Genomic DNA, 18,157 nt, shown 5'->3' on the forward strand with positions numbered 1-18,157 from the left:
GTCAAAGAAAAGCAGCAGTTGGATCTGGTGCTATAGTGATCCAAGACACTGTCCTCTTCTAAGCTGAGGGGAAACTTACCCTTTTGTTGAAAAGGAAGATGATTCCTGGTGTAGAGGTGAGCCCTGGTAAGACCTCATGGGAACTATGAAGATTTTTAATTTACAGTGATGTATTGGGTCCTCCTGTATGGCTTTCATCTGCTTTCTGGACCTCTAGTCGAGTAAGTTGTGTGCCAGCACATGCTTGGTTTGGTTAGGACTGGAGCACCTTTCTTGTCTCTTTCTTCCAGCAGTTGAACAGTATTTGCTGACTGCAGGGCAAGCCTGGCTGGCCTGGTAAAGGATGCTTGATAGGTTACTTGTTGTATTCAAGGGTTTGGCCCTATGTCTTGAATGGAGTTTGGTGAATAAGACTGGTGTTAATGAAATTGATGAAGTATATAAAAGGCTACTAAAATGTGCTCTATTTGCTGGTTTTTTATACAGGGAATTTTTTGTACCATCCCCTGCATGACACCATCAAAAGCAGATGAGGAAGAAAAAGAATGTGTGTCCCTGGCCTAGCAATGGTCAGAAATGCTTCTTATGAGTGTTCAGACCCCTCATGTTTTCTTCTGCCTCCTGCATTTTAGGACCAGAGGGATGTAGTATCACTGTTTACCCATTTTTCAGAGTGCTGCAATAGCTTGGGATCAGGGACAGAGTTCTGTCTTTGCCACCATGCAGCTGTTGTAACACTGAAAGACTCTTCTTTGCGTGAGTCCTTTTCATTGTCTTTGGCAAATGTTTTGTGGTGAAACTTAGTTGTGAGCTTTATTAACTGCCTGTTGGTTTTATGGGGGTTCTCTGTATGTCTTGCAGACCCAGTTAGCAAAGCTGCTGCTGATGGCAGCCCAGCTGGATGTGCAGAGTAGGTGCAGCTATCTACAGCCTGTCATGCTTCAAGACCCCTTCCCATCGGGTAGGAGGTTAAGCCAGTTTCCTGGGGAGACTCTTGCAAAATTGTTTGTGCAAGGAGAGAGCAATGTGAACTGGTCAGTGTCTTGAGGACAAGACGCATGTGGAGGCTGCTTTGTCATCTCCTTGTGGAGATCTGTCATTAAATTAAATTAATTATTGACACGATGGGAGGAAATGAACCTTGCTTCTCTTCTCCACAGACATCTGCCTTGGTCTGTGTGGTTGCAGACCTGCTCTGGAGGTATCTGGCTGGCAGAAAGGTCCTAGAGCATAGGGCTGGTGCTGGGCAGGGCTGCTGTGCTGGCAGCCCGTGACGAGGGGGTGCTGGTGAGCAGACCGCTCTGTGCTTCCCCAGGTGTGGAAGTCCAGGCTTTCAGACTTTGTTTCCCACCCTCCCCCTCTTCCCAATTTCCCCCTCTTCTCCTCTCCTTGCTCTCCCGCTGAGTTGATGCTTTTCCAGGAATGAGCTGTACTGCTGGCCCAGCACATTCCACAGCAGCAGCGCTTTCTTGGCAGGAGCCTCGCTTGCTGTTAGAAAAAGCAGGACTGACTTGGTGTCCCTCAGCTGAGGGCCAGAAAAGGAAGGCCTGGTCCTGCATTCCTCATGGTGCATGCAGAGCCTTCACAGGCATCATGGCCTTCTCCCTTGGTTGTGGTGTATGTGCAAACATCACACTGTCCCCCCAGCAGCCCTTGGGGCTCTTTACAGCTCCTCACAGTTGTCTTAACCAGTGTGAGGTCCCTGGACATTGCAGAGGAGGCTGTTGCTCTTCTAGCCAGCCTGGAAGGGGGGGAGTGACTTCTCACTCATGGGGACTTGCAAGGAGCTCCCTGTGGGGCCCAAACACCTCATTCACAAGCTTCTTGATAAGCTGGTGTTGTGTCCTTTGCATTTTTTTACCAGCAGTAGCCAGAAAAACCCTCCTCCTCTGCACTTTTTTCACCTCTCTCCTTTTCTCTCGGTTGGCAGGAGCTGCTGTTTTGCAGCTCTGCCTTGTGGGCTCTTCCTGTTGTCTGTGTCCAGATGGAGCGAAGTGTCACAGCAGACCAAGCCTCCTTCCTCCGGTGTGCTTGCTGTCTCACAACATTAGTGTGAACCACAGCAACCACATCAGGATTTTACCCTGTCTCATACACGTCTCTGGCTGAGGCCTCTTTGGGCCTATTTCCTCTCCCATCCTGAATACAAGCCCAGCTTTTGGCCACTGTTATTGTACCTGTGGAATTGTTTCCATTCCCTGAAGGTCATTTCTGCAGATGTTTAACCTCAAATCTTTTTTTTCTCACAGTGAGTCCCTGCACTTGTCTTGTATCTTTGTGTTGGGCTGTGGAAGCTTTTAGTTATTGAAGAGCTGAAATTGAGCTAGCAGGGTGAAGAGCCTGACTGGGCTTCTGCTGGAAGTTCCCGTTTGTCCTGATTTCCAATTCAAAGAGACTGAAAGTGTCACTGAACCTTCGGGGGCCTGCAGAATGCTTCCTTTGATGATGTCTGTAAATGTCCTTCCGGAGTTTGGAAGCATCTCTTGGGCAGGGCAGGATTAATTAGCGTAGAGGTGCCTCCTGCAGTCTCCGTGCAGCTTCCTGCTGCCGGTCGGTCGGTGGAGGACAGGCCTGTCGGGCTTGTTTGCAGAGCAGGGCTGCAGCCAGATGGTCACTCTGGGATCAAGGCGGGAGGGGCCGCCGGGGCTCTGGGCTCCCCGTGAAATCAGTCTGTAGCTTTGCTTTGATAAGTGCTGCTCCTGGGCAGGCCTCTGAGGCTGGGTGGCTCCTTCCTAAATGCCATTCCTTTTCCAGTCTGTGGGCTAGGCGAACAGGAGGTTTGATCTTTGTCATCTCCCACCGAGTGATGCCTGTAGGACTGAGCACAGGTCCAGCTGGAGCCAAGCATAACCCAGACTTAGGGGCTCTGCTTGTCCTGGTGTTTGTCCAGTGGAGTGATTGCAGATTTGTTGATGAGGGGTTCTCAGGGAAAACAGTTGGCATCTTGGATGTCTGTTCAGCCCTTACCTGACTGACCATGGGGAGCAAGCACAGCAAGCTGGGGGTGGTGCATGGGGAGGCTGTGGGGCAGCAGAAGTGAGCATGGTTGAGGGAGGCTGTGGGCCCATAGCAGGGGGATTGGGACTAAATGGTCTTTAAGGTCATTTTCAACCCAAAGCATTCTCTGAAAACGAAAGAGCCTGCTCATGAGGAGTGCAGGTAGTAGCTTGAAATGGAATGACCTTTGAGGAGTCCTTGTGATGCTCCCTGGACTTTTTAGGAGGGCAGGGGTGGCCTTTCCAGCTCAAATGCAGAGGTGTGTTATTGCTGTGGTAGTAAGACAGCTGCTAACAGCTGATTTGTGCTTCTTGATTCTTAAAAAGCACACCAGGTAAAGACAGTGCTGCAAAGGAGCTCATGTTCACACGGGGTGCAGGGACAGACAGGAGGACAGCAGCTCCTCTGGGGAGGAAGGTTTGACAGAACTAAACCAGATTTACAGATCTGTGTCTCCCTTTTTACCTCATGCTGCAGCATAGAGGAGCAGTGCAGAATACCCTGTCTGGGGGCTTGGAAGGGAAATCAAATGGGAGAGTGACAGTCTATTTATGCTCAGAGAGCCCTTCTCACCCCAGTGTCATGCAATTTGTACTCCTCCTCTTTGCACAGGAGGTGAAAATACTGTGAGGGAGACCCAAAGAGTGCCTCGGCTTACAGAGACAGACAGCTCAAATCCTCTAATCCTGTTTGATGCATCCTGTTTGCCTGCAAAGCCCAAGGTCTCGCCAATACACGTATGATCCCTGCCATGTGTATTCTTTGGTTGGGCCTGTAGCCCTTGGGTGAATTATATCCCCGTGGGAAGCACATGTATCATGTCTGGGCTTAGTCTAACAGGCACGTATTTCCCATCTGAAATCCCAGCTTTCCTAGAGAATTGCTTTGTCCAGTTTTCTCTTGTGGTGAAATGGCTGCAGAGCTCATCCCTGTGGCTTCAGCATTATCTTGCAGAAGAGATGAGGATTTTGCTCTAGAGCCAGGAGCTGCTCATATTTGGGTAGTAAAACATGAAGGTGCTTCCTTTTGCTATGCAGCATTATTAATCTATACAATCATTTGGAAGCAAGACATCCCTGCCCTAAGGGGACTGTACTACAGGTCTTGAAAATGAGATCACATTTCTAGTGTGTAAATCCCTGAAGCTTGTGCTATTGGATAGAAGTGTCTCCTGATGTTTTTTTGCTTGGTTGGGGTTTTTTTCTTCCTTTGTGAGCTGTAGGAGATGGGGGCTGTTAAGGTTACAGGAATGACCAACCTAATTGTGCACTTCTGGAATGTTGTAACAGAAGATAGTTTATAATTGAATTTCTGGGCTTTGCACTGTTGGAAAGAACGTTGCTGTTCTGTAAAGGTCTTTCCTCTTAATAATTGAACTAAACAGAGGAGATCTTACTTTTTTTCATCTGCTCTACTAACTTTGTATCTTTTTAGTGTGAAATTGTCACTGCTCAGTTGTCTTCTCAATCTTTGCACATCCCTTACTTTTCATCCTGGCCATCAAGCTGTCCAACATGCTTGAGAGGTCCCCATCCCTACCTCCCTTCTTGGTACTGACCCCTCTGATGCCAGATTCAGCTTTTGTGTTTGCCACCACATCTGTGATTTCTTCTCTTTGAGTATCTTCCCTGCTGCAAGCCCTTAGATAGGCAAGTTGGGGGACTGCCAGAGACAAGCAGTAATTGCTGCTGAGCTCCAGCCTCCCTCCAAATCTGGGGTTCAAATCCTGTGGAAGCCTTTGTCTGTGCCTCTTGGATTTCTTCTTTCACTGGGCTTGTATTACTCCATCTGAGTTCTTTGCAGGGACCTTGCTGTGGCTAGTGGTTGCTGCTCAGGAGAGACCAGAGCTGGCTGAAGCTAGAAACTCGCTTGTATCTGCAGCCTCAGCCAGGCTGGAGGCCACCGAGGGGAAACGAGGAGGCTGGAGCACAGCAGCTGCGCTGGTGATGTGTGCGCAGCCGGGGTCTGACACGGCACAGCCGTCTCCGCAGCTTGGGGTTTATGGCCGCCTTTCTCTCCTGTGCACACTCTCTTGTTCCCCACCTTCCCTTCATTCCTAGGACATGACTCTGTGATATAAAATACCCTCTAATTTCCTGAGCTGGGCTGGAACTCCCTGGAGAAGGCAGCGTCTGCCTGCCTGTCCCTCACCCGCCTCTGCATCCAGTGTTCCAGGCTGCCAGTTGCTCCTGCCGGCAAGGCAGCGGGAGGGAAACTGGGAGCGTGGCATCTTCCCAGGCTGTGGGGAGAGGGTCTGCCGGCTCCAGAGGAGGAGCTGGTGGGAGGGTAAGGATGGAGCCAGGGATGGAGCTGGGTTTCCTTTGCTTCCCTCCCTGCTGCCGGGGTTGTCCCTTCCCCTCCCCCAGCTGCATGGGAGCAGATGTGCTGCTTGTGTCAGCCCTGGCAGCCCCCTCCACACACCCCAGCCGGGCTCCTGCTCAGCCAGAGCCTCGTCCCCTCCTCCTCTTCCTCCTCCTCCTTCCCCCGGCTTGGCCCCGTGTCACTGGGGATGGCGGTGGAATCATCCGCCCACTCGGCCTGCCTCCCCTGTAACCCTCCCTCCTTCCTCCCTCCCGCAGGTCTCTTTGTTGGAAAATTCAAGGCAGATGAGTGCTGGTGAGCGCTGGGCCTGCGGGCCAGGCGCTGAGCTGCAGCTTGGCCTCAACATGTCTGCTGGCCCCAGGATGGGAAGGGGGCCGGTGAGTGGCCGGCTGCAGGGAGATTCTCTGGGCAGGGCAGCTACACCGAGGGTCCTGGACTTGCACTCGCCTGGGCAAGGCTCGGATTGCCTCCACATAAAAGGGTTTTTTCCTGGTAACCATTCTTAGCTGTGTTGTGCCCAGCCCCCAGCAGGACATGGGAACATTCAAAACCTGACAATAAACTCAAAGCAGTCCCTCTGAAATCAGCCTTGGGCAGATGTTTTCCGTGGGCTCTGGTGGCTCCAGCCAAAAGGAAAGGCTTGGTGAGAACCGAGAGGGCCTCAACTCCTCCTGGGTCTGCTCTTTCAGGATTCCCGGGTTCAGACCCCATCAGGTGGGGGCTGTTCCCAGCACATTCACGGGATGGTTTTCCCTGCCAGCACATCCGCGGGGCAGTTTCATCTCATGGCTGCCTCCCCGTGCAAGCGCGGAGCAGAAACGTGGCACTGCTCACAGCTCCCCCAGAGGCTGCTCGCTCGGTGGCTTCTGACGTGTGAACCTGCGGTCGTGTCCGTGCGAGAAGTGTGACTGGAAGAGTGGTGAGAGGTGGGAGGAGGAAGGCTGCAGCTCGGGCTGAGGCTGGACAGGAGTGGAGGAGGAAGGCTGCAGTTCAGGCTGAGGCTGGAAAGGAATGCAGGGCACGAATAGCTGGGACGGTGTGAGGGGTGACAGATGTGAGCAGCGCTGCAGAGATACTCCTGCTCGGCATGTGCCTGACTCCAGCACTATCAGTTTTTGCTCTGTAGAGTCTAAATATATAATCCATTGTGCTCTGGCATCTGGGTGATAAATAGTGATAAATAACGTGTGGCTGGGGAAGGAGGGAGAAAACTGCTCCGGGGTGGAGCTGACCCCTGGGATGTCTGGGGCAGCCACAGGGTAATAAGAGTGAGGAGGGACCAGCTCTCAGGACAGAGGGAGCTTGTTCTTCATCAGGCATTGCAGCTGAGGCTGAATGGGCGGGTCTTGGGGTTGGTTTCCTCTGTCCCCACTGAAAGTGGAATAGTTGACTTGTGCTGAGAGGTTGGTCACCTTGACCGAGCAAATGTATCCCCCTGTCCTTTCACCCACAGGCAGGGCTCTGTGTCCCTGATCAGGCAGCATGTAGCACTGAACATTGGCTCTGCCTGAAGTTCTCTCTAGGAATTGGATGCAGTCCAGGCTGCTGGCGACAGTATGAATGGTTGCTAGTGCAGCCAGGGCAGGGTTTGTGTGTGCGCGCACTTGGAAGTGAGAAGACGACAACTTGCCTGCATCGGAAAGGGCTGGTGTGGGCACCAAAGAGGGTGGGTCCCAGGGGGACTGCCTGTGTTTGGCATTCATCTGGGCTGCAGGGGCTTTGGGCAGAGGCTGGCACAGAACATGCTGAAGAAGCATTAAGCTAGCAGGGTTTTAATCCATCATCACTGCTCCTTTCCTGCTTTTCCTGCTTCTCCATCTGTGCAAGAGGAATTAACACACATCCTGGGAGTGGATTAGACTGCTCAAACCGTGACCTCCTCATCTGTGCCTTCTGGGGATGGGTAGCCTTTGTGCAGTCCCTTTGCTGGCTCTCCAGTTTTGTCAGGGATGGTGAGTGCCAGCTGCCAGCAAAGGGCTGTTGACGTGCTGCCTTTCACCCTGTGGGACAGCCCTTTGCTGAGCGTGTGTGACACCAGCGCAACCAGTGGGGCTGGCAGGGTGGAGCGAGCCTGCTCCTCGGGTTTAGGCTTCCAGTTCATTTGCCTTTTGCTGATGCCTTGTGAGTGTTGGCAAGCCTTGCGTCCTGTTTTTGGGGACGGTTGGGGCAGCTGTTGGCACACCAGGGAGCACAGCCAGGAGCCCAGAGTACCTGTTTCTCCAAACTCCAGTGTGCTGCGACTTGATAGCACTCTGGGCCAATGGGTCACAGCTCCGTGTCCCACCTTTGCATCCTCTTCGATTCTCCGTGAGTTGGGGACTGGCTTGGGGACCCTTCAGAGCTGTTGATAGGATTCCACTTCTGAGTAGTGTTAGATACTTATAATCTACTTACTTTTAATACATAATTTCTCTTGATTTCACATTCTTTACTTTGTTCTTTTTATGTTGGATTCCCCCCTCCCCCTCACAATTTAATCACTATTTAGTTACTATGTATTTTAAGCTCAGTATGTGTCAAGCTACCTTAGATATAGCTTAGAAAGGGGAACATAGTATCACAAACTAATTTTAATATATCTTTGTATTAAATAAGAGTGCTTAAAATGTTGTCATTAAGTAGAAAAGGAAATTAGCTTGTTAAAGCCTATTTTGGTATTTGATTTATCAAAGATAGTAACTGAATCTTCTGAATTCACAAGTTGTTTTGATTGCAGATTCTCTGTGGAAAAAGTATTTAGGGGTCCAGTGATATTTAAAATAAAAAAAAAATAAACTTACTTTCCAAGGAAAACTGATTTTTTTTTTTTTTTTTTTTTACTCTTGTGGAAAAAACAAAGTTAGTGTTTCACTGTGAAGGCTGATAATAATGTAGCTGTTTGTGTAATGCAGGGACATGACATTATGGCACAACTGCAAAGCTTGAAGTGATGTTGAAATATTATGTACATAATTAAAAAGCAACAGTATCATTTGGTAGGCAGCATGTTTAATGTATTTCACTTTCATCTATTAGAAATCTCTGGCATAGTTTGTGATTCTTTCAGATCATTATAAAGAGGCTTAAATTATGTATTTCTTTAGAATTAAGCAAACTGGTGGAAATATGTCTGCTGGAAATACAGTACAGCAGAAACAGTCTGGGAGGTTGCTGGAGTGTGTGGAAGAACTTCCTGATACAGCAGGTGAGGGAGCCAGCTGGGGAAGGCACCCACTGGACCTGTTGTTAGTGAACAGAGAAGAACTGGTGGATGATGTGATGGCTGGAGGCCGCCTTGTGCACACCAATCACAACATGACAAGAGTTTTTGATTCTCAGAGAAGTAAGGAGGGGGATCAGCAGAACTGCCACCTCGGACTTGCAGAGGGCAGACTTTGGCCTGATTAGGGACTTGGTTGATAGAGTCACTTGAGAGGCAGTTCTGAAGGGCAAAGCAGCCCAGGAAGGCTGGACATTCTTCAAGAAGGAAAACCAAAAGATGCAGGAGCAGGCTGTCCCTATGTGCTGAAAGACAAGCCAGTGGGGAAGAAGACTGGCCTGGCTGAGCAGGGAGCTTTGGCTCAAATCAGGTGAAAAAAAGAGTATTTTACCTTTGGAAAAAGGGGGAGGCAACTCAGGAGTGCTACAAGGATCTTGTGAGGGCATGCAGGGAGAGCTAGAAGGGCCAAAGCCCAACTAGAACTTACCTGGCTACTCCTGTAAAAGACAATTAAAATGTTTTTACAAATAATATCAGCAACAAAAGGAGGGCTAAGGAGAATGTCCATCCTTTATTGGCTGTGGGGGGAAATAGTGACAAAGGATGAGGAAATGGCTGGGGTACTTAATGTCTTCTTTGCCTCTGTGTTTAATAGCAAGATCAGCTGTTCTCAGGATGTCCAGCCCCCTGAGCTGGTAGACAGGGACAGGGAGCAGAATGAAGCCCGTGTAATCCAAGAGGAAATGATCAGAAACCTGCAATGCCACTTAGACATACAAAAGTCTATGGGGTCAGATGGGATCCACCCAAGGATACTGAGGGAGCTGGTGGAAGTGCTCACTGAGTCACTCTGTCATTTACCAGCAGTCCTGGTCAACCAGGGAAGTCCCAGGTGATTGGAAGTTGGCAAATACGATGCCCATCTACAAGAAGGGTGAGGAAGAGAAACCAGGGAACTACAGGCCTGTCAGCCTGACCTCAGAGCCGGGGAAGGTCATGGGGCAGATTATCTAGAGTGCCATCATGGGACATGTACAGAACAGCCAGGCAATCAGACCCACCTAGCATGGGTTTAGGAAAGGCAGGTCCTGCTTGACCAACCTGATCTCCTGTGACAAGGTGGCACGATTAGTGGATGAAGGAAAGGCTGTGGATGTTATCTACCTGGACTTCAGTAAAGCCTTTGACACTACTTCCCACAGTATTCTCCAGGAGAAACTGGCTGCTCCTGGCTTGGACAAGTGCACAGTTCCCTGGGTAGAAAACTGGGGGGGCGGGCCCAGGGAGTTGTGGGGAGTGGAGCTACATCCATTGGCTGCTCACAGTGCTGTTCCCCAGGGCTCAGTACTGGGGCCAGTCCTGTTTAATATCTTTATCAATGATCTGGTCATGGGGATCGAGGGCACACTCAGTTCACAGATGACTAAGTTAGGTAGGAGTGTTGATGTGCTGGAGGGTAGGAAGGCTCTGCAGAGAGATCTGGACAGTCTGGATCAACGGGTCAAGGCCAGCTGTATGAGGCTTGACAAAGCCAAGTGCTGGATCCTGCACAACCTGGGTCACAACAACGCCACACAGCTCTGCAGGCTGGGGGAAGGCAGCCTGGAAAGCTGCCTGGGGGATGCTGGTTGACAGTGGCTGACCACGAGCCCACGTGTGCTCAGGTGGCCAAGAAAGTCAGTGGCATCCTGCCTTGTGTCAGCAATAGTGTGGCCATCAGGACCAGGGCAGTGACTGTCCCCTGTACTTGGGACTGGTGAGGTCACACCTCAAAGCCTGTGTTCAGTTTTGGGCCCCTCACTACAAGACAGACATTGAGGTGCTGGAGCATGTCCAGGAAAGGGCAACAGAACTGGGGAAGGGTCTGGAGCACAAGTCCTGTGAGGAGCAGCTGAAGGAGCTGGTGGTGTCTAGCCTGGAGAAAAGGAGACTCAGGGGACCTTCTCACTCTTTACAACTCCTTGAAAGGAGGTTGGAGCCAGGTGGGGATTGGTCTCTTCTCCCAAATAGGAAGCAACAGGACAAGAGGAAATGGCCTCAAGTTGTGCCAGGGGAGGTTTAGATAGAACATTAGGAACATTTCTTCACCAAAAGGGTTGTCAAGCACTGGAACAGGCTGCCCAGGGGAGTGGTGGAGTCACCATCCCTGGAGGTATTTAAAAGTCATGTAGATGTGGCACTTGGGGACATGGATTGGTGGTGGCCTTGGCAGTGCTGGGGTAATGGTTGGACTTAATGATCTTAAAGGTCTTTTCCAACTTAAATGATTCTATGATTCTATTATATACAACTGAATTTTGATTTTACTGATTAGAATGTCAACTGGAGGATGAAACAGATGCATGCACATAGAAAGGCTGTTCTGCCTTTGGCTTCTCTCCAGGCTGCCAGTCATGGCTGTGGGCAAAGCAACCTGTGGCCTGGCAGCAGGAGAGAGCTGCTAGTCCTCTCCTGCTCCATCCCCAAGCCTGGGTTGCCTGTTGTTGTGTGCAAGTACCCATCTGGGAAAGTCTCCTTTTCCATTGAAGTCTTGAACCCAGCTCTGACTGCCTCCTCTCCCCTCTGCAGGGTGGTGAAAGAAGAGATCTCGGATGACAATGCCAAGCTTCCCTGCTTCAACGGCCGGGTGGTGTCATGGGTAAGCAAGCCCCTTGCTTCGGTATCTCTCAGCCTGTTTGTACCCTCTCTGAAAAACACCGTTCGGTTGTGTAGTGCCAAGTAAGGCACAGGGACTGCTCCGTACCGTTAGTGTGCTGGCTGCTCACAAAGCTGATGAGCTGGATCCCCACACTCCAGTCCCTCAGCTGGAGAGGGGGTTCTGTGATGCTGGGTCCCCTGTACCGGGGACGATGTGGGATACCTGTATGAAGAGCTCACGGTAACTGATGCCTGGCAGAGATCGTGGTCGTGGCCTGTCCACAGCATAACCCCTGTGCCCCTATGGCAGGGTCAGCTTTCCAAGGAAAGTCCCGCTCCAGTGACTGGCGCAAAGGGCTTAAGTGACTTTAGTGCTGGTGAAGCGGACTGGATTTGACTGCCCTGAAGAATAAAGGTACTGCCTGGGCAGCTGCAGGACAAGCTTTTCCCTCAGTACCATGCCATGCACATGCTCTGCTCCCTGCCTGCATGCTTCCCTCTGTCCTCACAGGGACCCTCCGTTAGTGGGGGGAAAGTCTCCACAGCCCATCATCCAGTTTTCCCTCTTCTGAGCTGCAGTTTGTTCTGATGGGGGTGTGGATCTACACCAAGAGCAGAGCAAATATTCAAGTGCCTTTTTCCAGAGGCCCCTAAACAGACTCTAAAACGGTAAAAATCCTCAGCAAATCAGGCTAGGTCAGACCTAATTCTGCTTCTATCCCTACACCAAACAGTGACAGGGGTGGGCAGGTGCCCCACTGCCGACACGGCTGCCCCTGAGATTCCAGCGAGGGGAGCTGGGTGCAGTCTGGAGCAAGGAGGAAAGGCTGTGCTGGGCTCCCACACAAAGAGCCGGGGCCGGACGCTTGCTGTCCTCCCTCTAGCGGTTATCCAGGCCCTTCGGAAAACAGCCTGTGTCCGGCTCTTGGCCATCACACATTCCTCTGCATCCATCCCGTTGCTGCTGCATCTGCCCCAAGATGTCTTCCCACCTCGCCCTTTCCAGCTGCTTTTTGCTTTCACCTGCCCTATGGGGAGTCCCAGAGTCTCTAAACCCATTCCAGTGCTCCTTTTTCACCTGTGTGCTTTTCCTTGTGATCCGTGTATCCATGCAGCTGCTGGCTCTCCTTGTAGGGGCTCTCTGGTTGTTCAGTGTGAGTGCCACAGATCTGATGTGGGTCTGTCTGGTGTGACCACCGTGCTGTTGCTCTGCTGGGCTGGATCCTTGTAGGGAACTTGTGCCCAGAGTGAGCATCACTACCAGCTCTTGTGCATGAAGGGTAATGGCAGTCCCAGAGGCCTTTGTGCACCTGATGATCCCTTTTTCTACCTCTGCTGAGAGTCTCCTAGTCCATGGGTGGTTTGGGGGCTGAGAGGGGAGCACATTGCTGCTTCTGACAGACAGGCTGGGATGTAGCTATTTTAGGAATTCAGTACTAATTTTAGCGTCAGGGAAAGACGGGGGCTTGAATCCAAGTGAGTATTTCCTGGCAGTGTAAAGAGGCAGGAAAAGTGCAGGATGGTTATCAAAACCTTCCTGGAAGGAAATCCCACTCTTGGGAGTGTTAGAGGAAGATAGCATCAATCCTGCCTGCTTGGAAACACCCCCTCAGCTCTCCTCACTGCTGTTTGACAGCTGCCTGTGGCTAGTTCCCTCTGCCCAAATCTATTTGCTTGATGTTGCCTTGAGATTTTCAAGCATAGAGTGTTACATGACTTTTCCCTAGGCAATGCTGGCCACTTCCAGCATCTCTTCTATCCTGTGCTCCCGGGCAGTGGCTGCCAGAGCAGGGATGTGGCCCTCAGGGAGGGGGATGTGTCCTGGGAAGACAAGTCACCAGGAAGGTGCCAGGAGCAGAGCCAGGCATGTGTGTGGGGCTTGCTGGAGGGATAGAAGCTGACCTGAGCATGAGACAAGCTGGTTAGACAGTTGTGAGAGCAGGAGCCGTTGGGCTTGTCCTGGGGCTTGTGGGACGGGCTCTGCAGCTTTCGACACCTGAGGCTGCTCTCTGCCCTGTCTGCTGCCTTGGCTCCGGCTTTTTCAAGGCTGCTCCATCTTCCTTGTCCCAGCTGCATCCCTGTCTCTGTTACCAATGTCTCTGGCAGTACATGTCTCTTATCTTCTACTCTGATCTGTGGGGACCATTTCCACCTTACCAGGGCTTCCCCAGCTCCTGAAGGTGGGCAGGGCACAACTCTTTCATCAGTGATGCGGGGAAGCACTCAAGACCTGTATAAATGGGCTGTGCCTCCAGCATATGAGTTGGCATCTGCTTCTGGCTCCATGCAGTGTGGTTCCCTCACCAGCAAGCAGTAGTGCTGCCTCTGCATTTACACTGGGTATTATGGTTTGCACAGCAGCTATCAGCTTCTTTCCAGCCTATGTTTCATGTTTCTTCTGTTCTGAGCAACAGTGGGCATCCCTAACCTCTGTTAGATCCTTTCTGGGCCCTGTCACCTCTGCTGTGGAGGTCCCTGAATGCTTCTGTCTAGGAAGAGGCTCTTTGTTGCTTTCTTGCTTGGCCCTATTGGGATTAGCCCAGTACATTACAGCTTGAAAGTAAGGGAGAGTGCAAACCTGGACAGGGAGCAATATTGGGGAATAGCTCATTTGGGCTGTCCTCTGTTTCATTCCACTGGCGAGCCCATAGCTCCTGGGAGAGGCTCCAGCTCATTCCCTGAGCCCTGAAATTGGTGGTTTATTATAGAGCCAGAATCACAGATGTTGGTGTGCCTGGGCTGCCCCACAGAATGTCTGGTATAAAGAGTCTCTGGGGTTTAACCCTTTCTTGAATTTCTGCACTGGGGAATCTGTTGAGCATCCCAGAGATTGGCCGAAGGTTGTGCTCAAGCCAGTAAGCTGAACACAGCCTGAAAGTTTGCAAAGTATGCAAGTATGGAAGCTGAGAAAGAGCCTGTTTCAAGAGTGTATTTCAAAGCCAGCCTTGGCCCTGAGCTCTGTTACCCCCAGCTTACAAAGGCTGAGAAGATGAAAGTCCTGCTGGGTCCCACAGCTTGATGGTAGAAGTGTAGAGACTGCTAGAACTGAGGAAAGGAATGACTTTAACTGCCTTTTCCAGTGTGACAACTTGGGGAATTCAGTCCCTGCTGCAGGATGTGTGCTAAAGGCTACCTGAGTGTGTGATGTGGGTGTGCAGGGGATGTCAGAGTGTCCAAGCACGGCTGTCACCCACCCGGGCTTCACTGCTGGGTTGGGAATTCCTGAGCCACAAATAGCTGGTGTCTGGGAAGGCCTTGAGGGGGAATGTTGCTACATGCTTGGCCCGTTCCATACCTGCTCTTGGGCATCTGCTGTTGTCAACTGCCAAAGATGAGATCCTGGGCCAGGCAGGCTTTTGGCCAGCTCCTTTGGCCACTCTTATAAATGTTTTCTCAGTTTCCTTTTCTGTCTCTTGTCCCTCCAGCTGGTGTCTGCAGAGGGTTCCCATTCAGATGCTGGCTCGGTCTGTGCCGACAACCAGACAGAGCTGCCACCGTCCATGGAGCGCACAGGAGGAATTGGAGACTCCAGGCCCCCCTCTTTCCAGTAAGTTACGTGGACATCTGTTCTGGTTTCTAAGAGACACACGGTGGGTTTGCTGTAATCGAGACCAGTATCCCAGACCAGGCTGGGACACTCTTACCCAAATTGTCGGGGATGACAGCCAGCAAGAGGGGAGGAGAGTGGGGCTGGGAGCAGATTTGAAGTGGAGCTGCATTACTCAACAAACATGGGCATGCTGAAAATAGTGCAGGGAAAGAGCCAGCACAGCATCCCCAGTCCTTTGCCCTGCACTCGTAGATGCGCTGTGGTTGTTCCTGTCCCTCAAGAAGGAGACAGCTGATGGCTGGAACCTTGTGTTGGTCAGGAGAGAGCCTTGTCAAGTTGTTCCCTGTTGCACATATTTGTTGGTTTTATCTCATCACAGCCCTAACACTGGGGGGAGTCGGGAAAACTTGGACAATGAGACAGAGACAGACTCGGTGGTGTCGTCGCAAAGGGAACGACCTCGTCGGACAGATGGGCCTGAGCATGGTGAGTGTCAGTAACATGGTGAGAACTCTGCAGGGCATGGCTGGGGCATGGTGGCAGCACTAGCTCCAGACTTGGGGCAGCTTTCTCTGCTCTGCAGAACCTTCCCAGCTTAGAAGGCCTATTCTATGGCTTTTAGAAGGGCCGTAGCCTCACACTGGAGGCAGGAGCTAACACCTGTGTTACATCAGAGCTTGGTGTTGGACTCTTTGGGGTCAAAGGAGATATCTCCTGTAGAAGCCTCAAGAGCAGGAGACACTTGTGCCTCTGTCTTCTTAGCTGAGAAGTAGAATGTGCTTTAGCTTTGCCACTCATGCTGCTTCTTGCTCTACCAAGGAGAAGTTGCAAGTCTTCCACAAGTTTAGCAGCATTGTTCCTGCTGGCCCATCAGCCTCTTCCCCACCCTGTAGTGGTAGAAGAGGTATCTCATAGAAGATGGATCTGATCCCAGGGTAGACTGGGAGTTAGCTGGCACTAGACGGGATTGACTGATGGCCAGATTTGTTCTGAGGAGGTTGCCATGAGCCCTGCATAGGGGAAGGGTTTGTCTCAAGCCCACTGAGTCTTGTCTTTTCACAGCACCCAGGGTGAATGGGACAGTGAAGGGAGAGCGGCGTCGAGACCTGGGTGGCTACGAGAGCTCCTCCACACTCATGAGCAGTGAGCTGGAAACCACCAGCTTCTTCGACTCAGATGAAGATGACTCTACCAGCAGGTAGGAGAGCTTGCATCTTGGGGAAACACTTAACTTCCCCCTGACTCCCAGAACAGAGAGATGCCTTTGCAGGGCACAGTAATCCTGTGCTCAGATCTGCTTCTGTCTCACCTAGCAGCCCCCTCTGCCTTTGTCTTTCCCCCATGTGCATGTTCTCCCCTGCAGTCCTCTATTGCCTGTGCCATTTCCATGGCTCTCTTGCTGCCAGAGCCACCACCGTGGCAGCAGAAGAGCTGACTCTTGCTTTTGCCTGCAGGTTTAGCAGTTCAACAGAGCAAAGCAGTGCTTCCCGTCTTATGAGGAGGCACAAGCGACGCCGGCGGAAACAGAAGGCTCCACGCATTGAGCGGGTACCCAGGGAGGGGCTGGGTATCCTGGGGAGGGCAGTGCCGGTCAGGGTGGGCTCTCAGGGATTCAGCTGTTTTTGCTGTGGGCACGGCTTCAGACAGGTGTCCAAGTGCTGAGACTTCAAAAAGTGGTGTGAACCTTTTCCAAGCCAATGTAGCCTCAAGGGCTGGGACCACAGGTCTTGTCCTGGCTGTAGAGAGGTCATAAGGGTCATGGCTGATGTTCTCTGGCTCTGCAAAGCTCCCAGCATAAGACTGGAGTTGTGGGTGGTGGCTGTGGTGCCACAAGGAGCGGCAGGAAGGAAAGGACAAGTGGAGGAAGCTAGGGCTGGGAATGTTACTGAGGCACGGGAGGACATCTCATGTTTCACTTACGTTGCAGTCATCGTCCTTCAGCAGCATCACAGACTCCACCATGTCCCTGAACATCATCACGGTCACGCTGAATATGGGTGAGTGGGAGGTGTGCATGGAGCCTGCAGTTCTTCCAGAGCGAGACTGGGTCGCGGAGAGGGAACTGGGGAGGGGGCAAGGAGAACACATGGAGGAGGAGTGAGGAGATGGATTCTGTAGAAGATTGGCTTCTCTTGTAGCAACAGTTTCTCAAGAGTTTGTGTGTCCCAGGACATCTCTCTGGGACAGGGGTGCAGATCACCATCATTAGTATGTGGTTTTTCTGAGGTTAGGGCTGCTTGTGCCTGCTGCTTTGGGGTGACTTACTTTTTTCTCTTTCCATCCCTGCAGAGAAATACAACTTTCTGGGCATTTCTATTGTGGGACAGAGCAATGAGCGTGGGGATGGAGGCATTTACATTGGCTCTATCATGAAGGGCGGCGCTGTGGCAGCTGATGGCAGGATTGAGCCAGGAGACATGCTCTTGCAGGTACTTCACACCCACATATCTCCATCTTTGGGCTCGAGAAAGCAGCAAGAAAAGACCCAGAAGCCTCCTTGAGAACTTTGGCAGGCTAAACCCAGGAAGCTGTGCTTGGAAGAGGGAAGCTGAGTCACTGCTGAGCTGAGTGGGGAGCTCAGCCTCTGGTCACATCTCTGGGACTCACCTCTTTGTGTTGTTTGCAGGTAAATGACATCAACTTTGAGAACATGAGCAACGATGATGCTGTGCGGGTGCTGAGGGAGATTGTGCACAAGCCGGGGTGAGTACCTGGATTGTTCCTTCCATCCAGGGACATCTGCACAGTGTTTGCTTGGGGTGTGTGAGTTGTGTCTTCCAGCCACCTCTGCCAGTGCCTCTGCAGAAGCTCAGAACTTAGGGTTTTGGTGTTGCTTTGATTCCTGGGTTTTCATGCCCAAAGCAAGAATTGCAGCCAAAGGAATTGGGGTCTGTGCCCGTTTTTTTGTGGGGATGCCGTGTCGCTGCTCATTGCAGGGCAGTTGGACTAGATAACTTTTAAAGGTCCTTTAAAACAAACTGTGCTGTGATTCTCTGATTCTATTTGGGTCATTAGCAACCCTCAGCAGGGTCACATCATTTTGTTCATGTCGCTAGGGAAACCCATAGCTGGAGGGAAGCAAGGTCACTTTACTGGCAGCTTCTCCCTGTCTCTCAGGAGAGAGCTGGCACACAGCATCCATCCATCATGCAGGGGTTTGTGCTACTGTGCTCTGGTTCTAAGTCTCACCTTTTTGTTGCAGGCCCATCACCCTGACAGTGGCCAAGTGCTGGGACCCCAGTCCGCGGGGCTGCTTCTCGTTACCCAGGAGTAAGTGGATAGCTGACCCACCCTTAGCACTGGTGCCCAGCTCATGTGAGAGCCCTGCCTTAAGCACTTACTTGGTTGTTGTCTTGTTCCTCCCCTGTGTGTGTGACTCCATGGGGCACTGAATTGGGGTTTGATAGTTTCAGCTCTCCTTTTAGGAGGCTGCTATGCCCTATTCCCAGGCC

At 51.5% G+C, this 18,157-nt stretch overlaps 1 protein-coding gene across 5 annotated transcripts in view; it reads left to right on the plus strand.

Annotated features, from left to right (window-relative positions):
• Nucleotides 1–18,157, plus strand: part of DVL3 (dishevelled segment polarity protein 3) — a 33,450-nt gene that overhangs the window by 10,116 nt on the left and 5,177 nt on the right. For 4 of the 5 annotated variants that reach the window (XM_048314682.1, XM_048314681.1, XM_048314684.1 and 1 more), the window contains exons 2-10: nt 11,087–11,156; nt 14,581–14,702; nt 15,085–15,191; nt 15,768–15,903; nt 16,160–16,253; nt 16,633–16,702; nt 16,995–17,134; nt 17,332–17,408; nt 17,908–17,975. In XM_048314682.1, coding sequence (XP_048170639.1) covers nt 11,087–11,156; nt 14,581–14,702; nt 15,085–15,191; nt 15,768–15,903; nt 16,160–16,253; nt 16,633–16,702; nt 16,995–17,134; nt 17,332–17,408; nt 17,908–17,975 — 884 coding nt within the window. Of the gene's footprint in view, nt 1–7,485; nt 7,627–11,086; nt 11,157–14,580; nt 14,703–15,084; nt 15,192–15,767; nt 15,904–16,159; nt 16,254–16,632; nt 16,703–16,994; nt 17,135–17,331; nt 17,409–17,907; nt 17,976–18,157 lie in introns of those variants that run through there. The other variant, XM_048314686.1, reaches the window with a different exon arrangement.

This window comes from Corvus hawaiiensis, chromosome 10 (genome assembly GCF_020740725.1).
Source record: "Corvus hawaiiensis isolate bCorHaw1 chromosome 10, bCorHaw1.pri.cur, whole genome shotgun sequence".
In the NCBI taxonomy this organism is placed as follows: Eukaryota; Metazoa; Chordata; class Aves; order Passeriformes; family Corvidae; genus Corvus; species Corvus hawaiiensis.